Here is a 14645-nt window from a genome sequence, read left to right as displayed (position 1 = left end):
CTTCTTTTGTTTTGATTTGCTTTTCGCAAACCTTTTACGGTTTCACAATAAGCAGCTGCATTAATTGTGGTCTTTTGTGGCATGAATTCAACAAGCAGCACATCTTTTTCATCCCAAAATATGGTAGCCATAACCTCAGGACCGTGGTGCAATGCACAGAAGTGTATAGTGACCTGTGGCATTGTGCTATGTCTGGTAGCAAGCAAAAATCTTATCCTCTCAAGCCACTAAAATTCCACCGTAGAAGATGAAAGGGCAGTTCAAGTGGTAGCACATTTAGTGGAAATTCAGGGCATCTAGGTTTGAATCCTGGTCAAGGCAAATGATTTTTACTTTGTGGTATTTTTACGGAAGATGTTATCAAAAATCAAAATTTCAGACATTTCCTGGGAATCCATGGTGATGACTTAATGGATGGAAACTAATTTGATTAGCTAAATCATTGATGAAAGTGAACTCATTTCTCAATTCATGAAAGATATCGTATGCATACATATTTAGAATGTCCCTGCTAACCTTCAGAATTTGCATTGAAATCAGCATAAATGGTGTGAAAATTGATGTGTTTTAAAAAAAAAAAACATTGTACATGAATAAGATCAAGCATTCAATTCTGCAGGAGGTGTTGAAATACGCAAAGGAGTACAATCATGGAAGGGCACGGGCGTGGGGAGTTGCTCGCTGCACGGAAGGATGGTGCCAAGTGACTGAGGTGCTGTTTGCCACCACACCATCTGAGGCTCTGGCCCCCTCTCTCCATCTTCAACTGTTACTCGATGTCCTTCAAGTTATATTGAAGAAGGTAAATGTTGATGATAGTTTAATTTCAGGTATTAATGATAGAGTGAATAAAAATTTTGGAATGTCTTTCTTGATCATTCTACCGTGGATTCTTTCACATATTCTTTTTTATTGTCTCTTGTGATAGAGTTTGAAACATGAAGATAAAATTCCTACTTGGAAGTGTCTTCAAAAACTTGAAAGCATTAAGTCATGTTTTCTTTTGTAAAACTAGAAAGAATGAAAACATGAATGAAATGGTGGAAGTTTAATGAATTTTAAGGTCTTGCACCTTATGACTGAACATCAAAGAATTCTCATCACCTTTTAACTGAATCAATTTATTCTTTAGTCACTGGCTACAGATGTCACCCCAGATCTTGCCACCATGTCCTCGGGCGTGATTCTACTGCTCTTGGTCAATCTGCGGAATTTACATTTGGTGGCAGTGCGTGAAGCAAGGCTAAGATGCCTGCCCCAGAAGGTGGGGGTGGGGAAAACTCCAATGCCAGGCTCCCAAGGGGACACACCCGTGACCTCTCATCTCTCTGGAAGAAACGCACCATCACTTGGTGCGGAAGCGACTCTTCAAGCCAATTCTGCTGCTCTTAAAGTCATACTGTCTGGAATTTTGCAGTGGATTGTCAGCTCAGGTAAGATCAAATTGAGATGTGAAATGAAATCATGTCTTACTGTCTTGATGCAGTCAATATACTCCATACATAGTTTAGAATTCCAGATAATGATTATATATTGTAGTGGTTTTTCAATGCTTTTCGTTGCATTAATTTTTTTTTGTCCTGAAGAATGCTTCCTCTATTTACTTATCTCTTTTTTCTAAGAAATAAGTATAAATGCATATAAAAAATCATCCAAAAACTGTTTAGAAGAAAATCAAATCCTTAGCATTCCCTCTTTCCTTATCTCCCTCAATTCCTATCAACATGCACAGCGTAATTGCATTGTGGGAACTTTACATTTTCTTTGTTCTATTTTAGTAGATATTCTATTCAGTGTTGTTTTTATCCTTATCTTAACTGTAAATATCAAAGATTCCACTGAATTGGTTGTACAGTTATTCTAATGCTATTTGATAGTTAAGTAATTTCTACCACCTATTTATGGCTCTATCTAAGTTATCCTTTATTTTGTGTGCTCCCAACAGCTCCTCCTTCGCAGAAGCTACGCATCAATTTGTATGGAGCCCTATTGAACTTCCTTCATGTCACGTGTACAGAAGGAGATGAGTGGAATGTTGGCATTCCATCTGTTATCAACTTCTCCAGTGGCTCGTTGTCAGAGTCTTTCAGGTCAACCCTTGGGTCACCATCATACGCTTCTGGAAGTAGAGGTAGAGCCATTTTTTCTAGTGATATTTGTTTAGTGAAACTTGTTTGAAAAATCTCTTATAAAGTTTCCTCATGTTTTAATGAAATCTTGGACCAAATTTTCTGCACTATGTTCAGTCCTCCTATTATGTAATTTGTTTTCATTTTTGTATGTGAAACAATTTGTAAAGTCATCTGCCAAGAGAAATTATTGTCACTCTCGTGAAATATTACATTATTTAAAATATATATTATAACTGATTTTTCCAAAGATTCCGTTTTTACAACTGTTTTGGTAGTGAAATAAATTGCCGAAATTTATAAAAGTTGACTGGAAATCATGGAATTTGTTAATGGGAAGTTGGTATGAACCCTGATTATGTGAATGCCAATAAGCAGTTTTGAGTTCAGTATGAGCTGTCATCATTGGCAAAACATGGCGTTCAAGCTTAGTCATCACATTTGTGGTGGGTGTCCTGCTTCCAGGGTCCCCTTTTCATGAAATTTAACCTGCATGTTTAAAACAATGCTGAAAATAGTGAGGACAATAATGGAAGCACTTGAGCAGAAGGCTCCAGACAGCCTTCGGAAGCCTGGGGCTGTTTCATCAACGTCCATTTTCCTTGTACCCTGCAAGTATGTGGACTTGGAAATGAATGAACATGTTTAACAAGAAGACCTCTGCAGTGGTTATGGCCCTTCAATCTGTCTTCTTGCCCCCATCAACACTCAACGTTGTAATGCTCAATTTACATCATGGATGAGGACCCAATCTCACTCCCTTTTTGGCTAAGTTTTCACAATTTAACTCTTTGGTTCTCATATTTTAGCTCTAACACTGTGATCTGTCCTGCTTCCTACTCTTTTTAACCCCTTGACCACCTTGTCACCAGGACCCATGGGTAACTATTCTACTCAATGTAACACTTGATTTAGATTCATTATATACAAATATGTAACCATACCCTGATCCTTATGACAGCTGCCATTCATGACTAAGAGAAGCCGAACGAGCAGGGAGTCACTGGCCTCACCAATGACTAGCCTATCTAAATGTCATAGCAGTCTTCAGTGGAGAGTTTTGGCGAGAGTGAGCGGAGGGAGTGGAATTGCCGCCAATTTTCAGTCTTTTTAAAGTCATTTCGTGGGTGGCAAACGGAACAACTACAGTTGTACACTCACTTTTAATCGTTTTATGACCTTTACTTAAGCCTTCTTGATTTTTTATTTTCATTTTGGTTTAGTTATCGGTATATGCAGAGATGACTGAATGCTTTGCCATTGGCAAACTTATTTTTTAACTTTCAGGTTTTGGCATGATTATTGGGGTGGGAGCTCAAGGAGGGTGCCATCAAGTTACGTCATACTTTGTATTTCTTGGTTATCAAATTAGGTTTTAGGATGCCTTTCCTCTAAGTCTGGCCGTGTGCTTTTTATATTGTGTGTGTAGCTTGTAGCAGTAGTTGTTAGGGATGTGCGAGTACTCGAAAATTTGAGTCGAGTAGTGTCGGTTACAGAGATGTCGAGGTCAGTAAGTACAGAAATCTGCTGACCGAAGGCATTATCATGAAACTCTTGTAGAAATATAATTTACATAGTTGTTCTAATGCCTTGGCCTAGGACTTTCAACTTTTGTATACGTAGGAGTCAACCATTATAGTGGTTGACGTGGGTGCCGAATACCTTTTCGTCAGCCGTGGCATCCGACTGTCTTCCGCCCCAGCGGCGTTTTGGGAGTTATCGGAGTTGACCACAGCATCGCTCATACTTTCTTATGCAATACTTTTGTAACCTGACATACTTTCTTTACTCTAACACCGAGGAAATACCTCAAAATTGTTAGCATTTCTATGGAAAAAATCCAACTTTTACTTTTCAGAGGGCAATGCAGGTTTTTCCCAGTGTTTGACATCACAAGTGGTGCCATCACTTAGCCTTTTTGAGCACTAAGTACGTCCAATGTTAATTTTTGTTTGTTCCTTTGTTGTGTTTAGTTTCCCTCTTGAACTAACGGAAAATAGTCTATGGTTGATTAAACGAAGTAAGAAACAAAGAAAACTTTTTTTTTTTATCTGTAAAGCTAAGTTCTATAGTTCGTTTGCTTTGTCCACTAAAATTCCATGAATGTTCAAGAGCTACATGTATAAATCATTGATATTAATTTTAATAAAACTTCCCAAGGGTCCTCAACCTTGCAACTTAGGAAATAAAGTACTTGTCCAGCTACACAAGTGTGTTGCTTATGAAATTTTTCTGCAGGCAGTAATACTGTAATGTGGAGACGTCAAAACCTGCTGGCTGAGCACGAAGAACAAATGGTTTTTCTGGATGAGACTTTGAAAGGTTCAAATATTACATTTACGTTTACAATCTTAATTGCTATTGTACAAATATCTTTATTGAGGGTTCTTCCGAGCAGTTTGGATACATACATTGACGACATGTTACTAGAGGTTAATTCATTTCAATTGTTTGTTGGAACTGTTTAAGACGCATTAATTTTCATTCATATCCTAATTGTGACTCAATTACCATCGACGTTCCTCGATATCTTTCCCTTTTTACATCAAGATAAGCATTCAAAATAGACAATTCTCAAGGGAATTGAAAGAAATGAGAATATGTTGGAGCATGCATTGCTGCATTGCCTAGTTCAATAATTACCATACTCGACTCGATACTCGCGAGTAGTTTTCAACTCGACCCAATACTCGACTCGGAGTCAAAAAGTACTACTCGCACATCCCTAGTAGTTGTGTTGGGCATTATGTAGTTAGTTATACTGCATTGAGTGCTGCGTCTGCCCACTCGTGGCCATTCCCCAGGGCAGAGCATTAATGGGTTTTCAGTTACTGAAACTTTTCAATGTATGTACTATAGAACTGAGGTGAAATACTAAGTATTACATTGTTTAAAACTTTTTTTGCAGTGAAAAGTCAACCCACTGAGGAAGAGCGAAGCCAAAGGCTGGCATGTCTTGAAGTTATGTTGGGGTTTGGTGAGGGATTGGTGGATGTACTGTGCCACGATTCAACCAGTGGACATGACGTTTGCAAGGTATGGCATGTACATATATGTTTCACTGTTTTGGCTATGCTGTTTCCTGTGTTATTATGGACCTGAAAGACTGCTGTGGCAGATGTGAAAATTTTGTAACTCAAAAAATTTTATTTGAAGAATAGGCTCATTTTTCATTATTTTTTTTTTAAATTGCTAATTGTGATATACGTTTGAAAGATGAAGATACCTGCATTTTTACATCCATAGCCTTCTTCTCGAGGTATTCTTGGCAAAAACTCGGTGGTCATACAAATTTTCCAGATAATTTGATGGTGTTTCTGTCCTGAGATGAGTCGTGCTATGTAGGTCAATGTGTCTCAAATACTCCTCATGCTTCAACCTTGTGTAGTTCGTTGTTGTTTTCACACTCTTATTAGGGATTCCTTCTTTCAGTGAGTGGTTCTCTCTATGTTTGTGTGAATGGACTAGGACTCGATTGACATCAGCAGCTAATGAAACATTGATGTCAACTGTCTTGGATTTTATTTTAAAATATGAGAGAATGGCTGAGCTGGGGAGATTTATTTTGTTGTAACTTGTCTTAGTCCTTCGTCTGCCGAATTCCTTAAATGAGTTATTGTTATAGGTGCAAGTGAAACCCCATTCATTATTTGCTGTGAATACTGACAGTTCCTAGTTATTCATTGAGCCACTTATCCCCATTTTCAATCCTCCCGTACGAACAATTCTTGGAATTAATATTTTTGGAGGAATCATTGTGGAAACATATGTTTTTTACAGATGCTGGCTCTCTCTTGCTTGGAGACTCTAGTTGTGCTGGATGCATCCACCGGTCCGGCCTCAACCTTATCGCTGTTATGTGCGAGGGGTTTCCTCTGTCATCTTGTGGATTCACTGCTTGCTTCTGACCGTACACTTCAGGTTTGATATTTTGAATACATGGATAATTTTATTTATGCTAATTCCCTTTTTGCTATAAATTTTCTGGGAAGTAATGACAGTCCTTCCCATGTCCTATTATCAAAAAGAAGTTACCTATGATTATGCACTCAGTTTTTTTGGTGTTAATTTTTGCTAAAGGTCCTCAGGTTATTGGGATAACCTCATACACCAGATTTTCTTGACAGAGTCCCTCCTCCCAACTTTGACGTCTGACAATATGAAAAAAATTAGCATCTTCCTTTTCAGGTAAAACAATATTTCTCTCGGAAATTGCAAAATCATAAATTACACTGCTTCACTGTATGACTTATTATTTCCTTAGCAATCTATTTTTAGTGAATTTCATCATAAAACCTTAGAAATCTCTCGAACTTGATTGTAGAGCTACGATTGACAGATTGTCGATCGTGTTTCAAGGCCGAGTCACGTGCAGATACTGTCCACGCACTCATCTGCACACGTGTATTCAAAGCGCAGTTATGTATTGGTCCGTGTGCCATGACAGCACATTGACCTCAAGCCTGTGATTTGAGGACATTAACCCTGGCAAAAAATCAGGCCCTTTTTCACTTCTCTGCCACCCTGATCTCTCCCTTTTCCCACTCACCCCCTTTAGCTGGACCTGAATTTTGCTAACGATAGGTGATGTCATGAGAGATAGCACTTTCATTGCTGCGATTGCATTCAAGGCATCTGTTACATTTTTAGTTAATGTCTGGCTGATGATTGTTACCTGATCAGTATTTCTGACTAAAATGCCTGATCTACAAAACGTGCTTTTGTTGACATTTAGGCCGTGAAAACCTAGAAAAAACCATGAATTGTATAAAGTAGTTAGAGTGGGAACCCTGATAGATAGCAGACAGCTAATTGAACTATATTAAACGTAGCGTATAAGGGTTGTAAGGGAATTTTAGTGCATTAAGAATGTTTTATTGACTTAAGTTTTTGACTAATAATATGAAATGTTGAATTATCTGCAATACATGCTGTGTGCATTCTTTTCCCTCAGTTCAGTATTTTTCCAGATTTGAATTTCTGTTAGTATGTATCACTCTCTCAAAAAGGTTTCTGGGATGATGGTGAAGGAGAAGTTTCTCGAAAGAATAGAAATTTTTTCCATAGAGAATCACCTTACTTCTAACTGGTCTTAAAATTATAGCAACCTTATTGTCGGATGTGGGGTGCATACTTTGTGTAAGCGGTAAAAACATATCCATGAAAATTTGTAAAATTTCTGAAATTGTTATTTAAATCAGGAAAAGCCAGTGACTTTGAAACACTAAAAGCATTTGAACCTTGTAATGTGGATTTCTGTACCTGGTAATGAAGGTTTTGACCTTCTATGCTAAAATTGCATACATTTTTGGACCACTGTTACTAGCTTTATTTCATATTATCCTTCCAGGGTGTTTTGGAAGAAGATGAAGGATATGCTGGAGGTGGAGAATACGGCTCGGGAGGAGTGGACTTGCGTCCACTTTATGTGTATGAATCAAAGATGGCGGCATTATGCAGAATAGCGAGGTCGTCCCGTGGGGGAGCTGAAGCTTTGCTTGAGAGGAAAGTCATGGGTTGCCTGTCTGCAATGAAAGTTTTTGATGCACGACCTGATGGGCCTTTCTGGTTAGTCATCTACTGTATTATGGTTTTCATGTTCCTTAGAAATAAGTCCTTGTTTTTAAGTGATAGTCATCTATGAAATGTTGTTCTGTACTTCAAAAGGTACATGCTGACTACATGAGAAAAGTGACTTTGTGTGCTGTCATGCATGCAGATGCAAAGTTATTTACACCAAGGATGAAATTTACCATGAAAAAGACATTTGGCTAAGCCAGGATTCAGTCTTGTATCTACATATCTGAAATTTTCTTAGGAGGGAGATAGGTTAATGTTATAAATAGTTGCATATGTGAGCTGCGATTGGGAGGTATGGATTCAAATCCCAGTGAAGGCAAATGATTTTTTTCATTGCTTATTTTATCACTTGTGTTAATACTAAAGTATGGCTCTGGACAAAAGACTGAAACACTTGGGGCTGGACTCTCAAGGCTCTGCTAGTCTAATGTTACAAAGGTGCACCCCAATCACTTTTCTTGGGAGGTCCCTTACATAGAGTTCCCGCCCCAAACTAGTCATATTCGCTCCAAAAAAACTTGCTGAAAGGAAAGAAAACCACCCAGGATAATTGCCCGAAACTTTTCATGGTGAATAGGACTTGGCAAACAAGGCTTGGGCAAAATTTTGGGAACATGAGCACTTTTTTATGCAGAAGCTGTCTCAATCAACATATGTACTACCATTTTAAAATCATGCGCGCTTGTAATCTTAAATCTACTAATAAAGTAAATTATTTTGGATTGTGATTTGAAGGAAATTAAATGAAAGAGCATGCCTTCATGAAGGAACTTATTCTCTGATTATTATGGTTTTATTGCATGAGTAGAGCTAAAATATTTATTCCACTGAAAATTTACTTGGTCACAATTGGAAGTTTCCTGTTTGTGTTGTGAATGGCAATATTTGTATTCTTCCTGGTAATAATAATTTTCTACCCCTCATTTCCTCAAATTTGTTTTCCTGGTTGGTGATGGTTGCGAGGCCTGACCCTCAGTCTGCAAGTAGTCAACACCCCAACTCTTGCAGTCCCCTTACTCGAACCTTCCATGACAATAGGCTCTGAACCAGGGATGGGACTTGAGATATCTGACCTCCTCCTCTATAATTTCTACTTTTTAGCTTATCGATACCTCCACTGCACATACGCTCAACAATCGCCCACTGAATCAAATCCGCTCACCTAGTAGCCCTAGTTGTACTAGACGAGCAGATTTTATTCAGTGGGTGATTGTGAAGTGTTTTAGCAGTGGAGGGATCGTAATGTAATATAGTAGCAAAAGCATTATCCAATGGTGATGACTCCGGTTTTTTTATTGGTATTCCACTATTAATATTAGTGATGTTATGTGTTTTGAGAGACATCAAAACAAAGGAAACGCAGTCTGAAACATGGGAGCATGACCAGCAGGCATATTACATTCACCACATGCTTGGAGCAAGTCCTCTGCTGCTCATTGTCCTGAGAAGAGTTGTTTATTGCCCCATTGGAATACTGCAAATCACAAGTGATGTGGGAGCAGAGTTGTCACTTCCTCTGAGGCAAAATTTTCAGGTTAAATTCCACCTTTCACTGCACAAAGGTAGTTTATTTTTTTTGTCCGGAACTGCACATTTCCATTTGTTTTTTGTGCTCTGTTTACCTTCTATACTTATTATAACCACAGGTCTCTGGAGAAATTACATGTGTAACATCATTATTTTTTGTTGTAATAAAAAATGTAATTTATCTTTGTAACCATTCATCCTCGAATATCCCAGGTCACATGCTGATGGCACTGTGAGCGGTGAGTTTGTCCCTCCAGTAGCTGGGCGTTATCTTCAGATTTGGCTGCCTGCTCTTCATCTCTGCGATGCATTGCTAATATCATTGGGGTCAAGGAATGAATCTTGTGCCAGCCAAGTGGCACACTTTCTGGTGAGCCATTCTGAAGCAGTGGGAGCTGCTCTAAGGGGTGCTGGTGCGCCACGGTCTGCAAGTACTTCTCAGGTGAGTGATGGCAATTATTAAGTGGATGCAAAGGTCTCAAACTTTTACCTAATACATGCACTTCCCTCACACCCACCATTTAAGTTCACCAACTCACTTGGCAGGTTATTCTGTATTTTTGAATCAGGGCTCAGCTAGTAAAGGCTTACTTCCTCGGGAATGGTCGATTCCCACCATAGCATTGTTGTACTATTGAGTGGCTTATTGACCAATAATGTGAAGATCCTGCAGCTCTCTGAATGCTTTTATTTTTGTTCAGAAATGCAGAATAACCTCCCTGATATCTTTTCCACTGTGGAAACCTACGGAATCAGGGAAGGGAATGGACTTAACGGATCTCCCTGTGTCTGAGTGAAACCAGGCTTGCACAAAAGAATGAATGGATAATCACGACCCAAATTGGGGATGAGGCAGGAATACATAATTCAGGACAACCAATTATGTATTTAATGCCTCCTGGCAAGATTAAAAATTTATTTTTATTAATTTTTGCTATAGTTCTACAATTAATCCTGATAAAAACCATTGAATTGAAGCAATCACTTGTTGTGCTAGTAGTAGTTCTATAGTTTTGAGGTGGAATTTCTTCTTCTGCCTGTGATCCCTTGCTGGTATTTCTGAATGCATTTTTGATGACAATAATGAATTATCATTACCAGCAACTCTTGCTCTTTGTGATCATATTGGTATAATGCCATTCCCTAACAGTGATGCCTCAGTTATATTTTTTGCTAGCATTTTTACAACTACAGTGAATAAGTTTTCATGAATTGAAAACAAAATTTGAATTGTCGAGTCACGAGATTTCCTTAACCAACTACCGATGGCTTAATAGCAGTGGCTCAAGTTGCCAATATGCCAAGAGGTAATTGAAGCAATACCTTTGGCTCTATTACGGGAAAAATGCTTATATTGATCCAAGAAGAATATTTTCTGCAAAGGTTGCGAGCTGGTGTGCTTGTCCGTGCGTAATCAGTTCTAACATAGGTGCAACCGCGAAGGGCCCATGTATATGAGGAAGGATAATGATTCCATATACTGCTGAAACTATAAGTTCCATTGTTTGAGACTTGATAAGGTGGACCATACCCAGTGTTTTCTCTCCTGAATTCCCCAGGGCCACTTCTCCTTCCCAACCCTAACTCCTCTTTTCATGTGTGATCTCATAAGCATTGCCAACTGAAGACAAGGAATTTGATGTGGTTTATTCTTGCTCCGAGTGGAGGCTCGTCGGAGTTGCAAATACCACTGTACTGTACATGTGAAGTTTAAAAATGCAATGGTGAATATCAGAATGTGGCAGTATATGAAGTACATACATATATGTGGCTGACTTACCATTTCTTTTTTTAGGAGCAGCGTTATATTTTCTTCATATTGTGGCTAAATCATTAAGTTATATAAATTAATAGAATAAATACTTTCATGTACGTATTTAGAACCCTTTTATTGGGTTTATTTATCAAGAGTTGCATTATATTTGCCATTGGAATATTCTTACTTTTATGTGTAAGGAGGAGAAAATAGCCTGTATAAACTGCAAACCCCATGTTCAGCAGGGTAATAATGGATAGGTAACTATTTGATTGGTGATTTTCAGGGACACCTTCAAGAAATTGCTTGCCTTACTGGAGTCGTTGCGTTAGCTGCTCGCCACCCTGGGATAATTGGACCAGGTGAAGGGGCAGTCCCTGCTGACCCCTTGTGGAGGGTTAGGAAGTTAATGTTCTCCCTACTCCCTCGATTTCTGCTACCTGAAGATTCCCCTGGTGGCAAAACTGTTGGTGTTCAAGGTGATGAAGAAACTGCCCTCTGTGTCCTGAAAGTAGCTGCCCATCTGCTGCTGTACATACGCCGACTCTCAGTCCCCGACGGCGCTGTTGGCGAGACAGGAGGTGCTGCCGATCCGAGAGAATGTCGTATAGTTTTCTCGCCATCTTTATCAGGAGCAGAATTAGTGCCATCAGGGGGTAAGTAGTTTTCTCTGAAAAATTATTATAAAAGCATTCCACCAATTAAGCTTGGTTTACAAAGTTACGAAGTATTCTGGTAGTATCCCCTTCATTCATTAACCTCCCTCTTCAATTCACAGTAAGGCTTACTCCCTTTAATCTTTCTTAAAAACCTATTCTATTCCTTCCTCTCACTTGTTTACCCAACATTCTCTCCTCTAACACTTTTCAACTTCCCCTTATTGAGCTGGGATTGTGCCTATCTGATTTTACTGTCTTTTGAATTCTGCATTGCATTTCATAAGAACAAGGTTCTGATATAAATTCATATCCTCTGCAGCAGAAGCTGCATGAGTTTTTCACTCCATTCCTAAAACTCTGTTTTACCATGATGTAGTCTATCTGAAATACCCTGGTGTCCCATGGACTCATCCTCCACCCTTTATGAAGATTGAATCATGTGTTTGTGGTGAATAACTAGTTTTGTTTGTTCATGGGAAACTGAGATTGTCTGAGTAGTGCATTGTTTGACGTACATTACACTCATTGCGAGGATTTTGGGCAGACTTTCTTCCTGTTTCTTTGATAGATTTTGTACAGAGGGTTAAATTTATCTATTTCTCAATCATAGTTTTACGGGGTACTTTTACAAATATTGGATGTGTGTTTACCATTTGTGTTTGGCCTTTCTTTGTCATTTTGTGGACAAAGAGTTCCCATATTCCCAGCAGAACATAACCGGAGACTATAGAGAGAAATATAACATAAGCCTACACCTGGTGAACTTTTATCTTCTAATTTTAAAAACGTGGGCCCTGAAAACCTGGAATTATACTTGAATTTTCTGTTTTGACTTTTGTGGTCTTTGCGTTATTAAAAAAAATAAGGTAAAATAAATAAATGAATCATAGCTTAACAGCATGGCAAGTGGTGCAAGGCTTTCAACTTAATCAGGCAATGAACAAAACAACTTTTTACAGTCCACTCTGTAATATTTACTGTACCTCAACCAGTTTTGACATACCAAGTGCCATTATCAAGGCGATAAGTGCATCAAAACCGGTCAAGGTGCAGTAAATATTGTAGTGTGGAGTATACAAAGTTGTTTAGTTAATAATTTAATGTGAATTTCCCCTAAGTTAACTCACCAACGCTTTATTTTAGTAAGTCAATTAATAAATGCTTATTTGAGCTAGAACTTTTCTTACTTAAAGCTAAGAAACCTAGCTTCAAGAGTCCACTCTTTAGTTACACCTCAATTGAAAATCACATTTTATTCTTTGACCTTTAGATCCTAGGGGCACTAGGACAACTGCTGCTCGAAATATTCCTGTGCGGGCTGGTGGCATTGGTACTGCTGGGCCTCCTCTTGGTTTGTTGGTGGCTCGACTTGTTTCTGCTGTTGGTTTAGATGCTACCTTGGCAGCTGCAGAGACTCAACTTTATGGCCAGTTGGCATCTGTCCCAGACATGAACAGTCAAGAGCTGAGAGAGGTAAACTATATTTTATATTCACTAATGCCAATACCATTGTCTCTAGTTAATAGGAACAATGTTATTTGATATTACAAAGTATTGAGGAGTTATTTATAGGTATAAGTCTCATTACAAAAAATTGAAGTAACAGTTTTGAGTAGACGAGTATCCTTGCATATCTTTAGGGGAACATTGTTTCAAAAGTTTCAGTAGGTACAGTGAATCCCTATTAATTGGGACATATCGGTAGTGGCACACTTTGCCCCAAAGAGGCGAAGTTTCCTGTATGTGTGTTTAAAAAATGTTGCAATGAGAAGAAAAAGTACTAAATAGTGTTTATGTTGAAAAAAATCTTAAATTATAAATAGTATTCATAAATCAGCAATAATAGTGTATCATCTATAAACATTTTTCAAGAATTCTGTTGGTCTTGGTAGAAAATATTTTTTACTGCCTCAAGCAATGCTGGCTGAATGCCAGTCCAAATAAAGAAAAATTCACAGTTTATTAGTAAACAATATGTGTTCCCTCAATATTTTATTTACTTATAAACATGCAAGTACTTAATCTTCAAATCATATCTCCTCGATGGAGGAATTTGTCTAATTCACTCTGCTACATTCTCTTCATCCTCATCACACGAATAAAGTCGGCAGAGACATCCGATTATGGCATTGGGCTACCTTCGTTGCCTCCTTGCATAAAGAGGAGTCTCAACGCCACCATGAACTTTGGATCCTTAGATGTCACGCATCTAAGCTGAGGGACAGATTTCTATCATTTCATCACTATTCTCACCTTGTTACCTGGATGATATAGTTTCAAAAATATCATCTTCACTGATTTCATTGGTGCCATAGCAGTCCAAATTGCTGTTGATATTATCTCGAATTTCGTCTTGAGTGTAGAGTCAATGTTGCCTAGTCATGGCCCAAAAAAGCTGCAAGCCGTCCCAGTTAAGCAGAGAAAACTCTAGGGTATTAATCTATTGGTTTCTGTTCGTCGAGATATGCTCCAATTAAGTGGCTGCCCATTACTGGTGTCCCCATTAATAGGAATCTACTTTACTATAAAGTTATGAACATAAGTTGTGGTCCCAACTGCATCTAAACAAAATTACAAGCAATGCATATTATTCCATTGCATTTTTAATTGAAGACGCCACCCCCCTAGAATGTCTTATGTACTATCAAAGAAATTTTCCCAATAATTCTGTTCAAAATTGTTCTGTAAGGAGCCAGTGCAAGCAAATATTTGACTCCTAATTGTATTACTCTCTCTTTGAAGTTCTTGCCTCAGGGAGCATCAATGACAGCAGCTTCAATGGAGGCTGCCAGAGCTCAGGCTGCAAGGTGCTTAGGTCGTCGCCTACAACAAACAAGTCGGAGAAGGGAACTTTTGTGGTTTGTTGCAGATCACTGCCTTCTGCTTCTGTGGGTTCATTTGGATCATTTTCTCCGAAGATCCTTTTCTCCTGGTGACAGGGGAATCACCATGAACTTGAATTCAACAAGAGGTTAGCTATAAATATATAATTTT

The 14645-nt window shown here is 38.5% G+C and overlaps 1 protein-coding gene across 1 annotated transcript in view; it reads left to right on the top strand.

Annotated features, from left to right (window-relative positions):
* The window catches only part of LOC124159525 (nuclear pore complex protein Nup205), a 61478-nt gene that overhangs the window by 46413 nt on the left and 420 nt on the right, over window positions 1-14645 (top strand). Inside the window, exons 23-32 of the mRNA XM_046535393.1 lie at window positions 620-802; window positions 1133-1433; window positions 1946-2131; window positions 5038-5165; window positions 5910-6050; window positions 7480-7697; window positions 9450-9678; window positions 11279-11648; window positions 12922-13124; window positions 14394-14622. Of these exons, the coding sequence (XP_046391349.1) occupies window positions 620-802; window positions 1133-1433; window positions 1946-2131; window positions 5038-5165; window positions 5910-6050; window positions 7480-7697; window positions 9450-9678; window positions 11279-11648; window positions 12922-13124; window positions 14394-14622 (2188 nt within the window). The remainder of the gene's footprint in view (window positions 1-619; window positions 803-1132; window positions 1434-1945; window positions 2132-5037; window positions 5166-5909; window positions 6051-7479; window positions 7698-9449; window positions 9679-11278; window positions 11649-12921; window positions 13125-14393; window positions 14623-14645) is intronic.

This window comes from Ischnura elegans, chromosome 5 (genome assembly GCF_921293095.1).
Source record: "Ischnura elegans chromosome 5, ioIscEleg1.1, whole genome shotgun sequence".
In the NCBI taxonomy this organism is placed as follows: domain Eukaryota; kingdom Metazoa; phylum Arthropoda; class Insecta; order Odonata; family Coenagrionidae; genus Ischnura; species Ischnura elegans.
The sequence above is the reverse complement of the archived record's forward strand: the minus strand, read 5'-3'. Positions and strand labels throughout refer to the sequence as shown.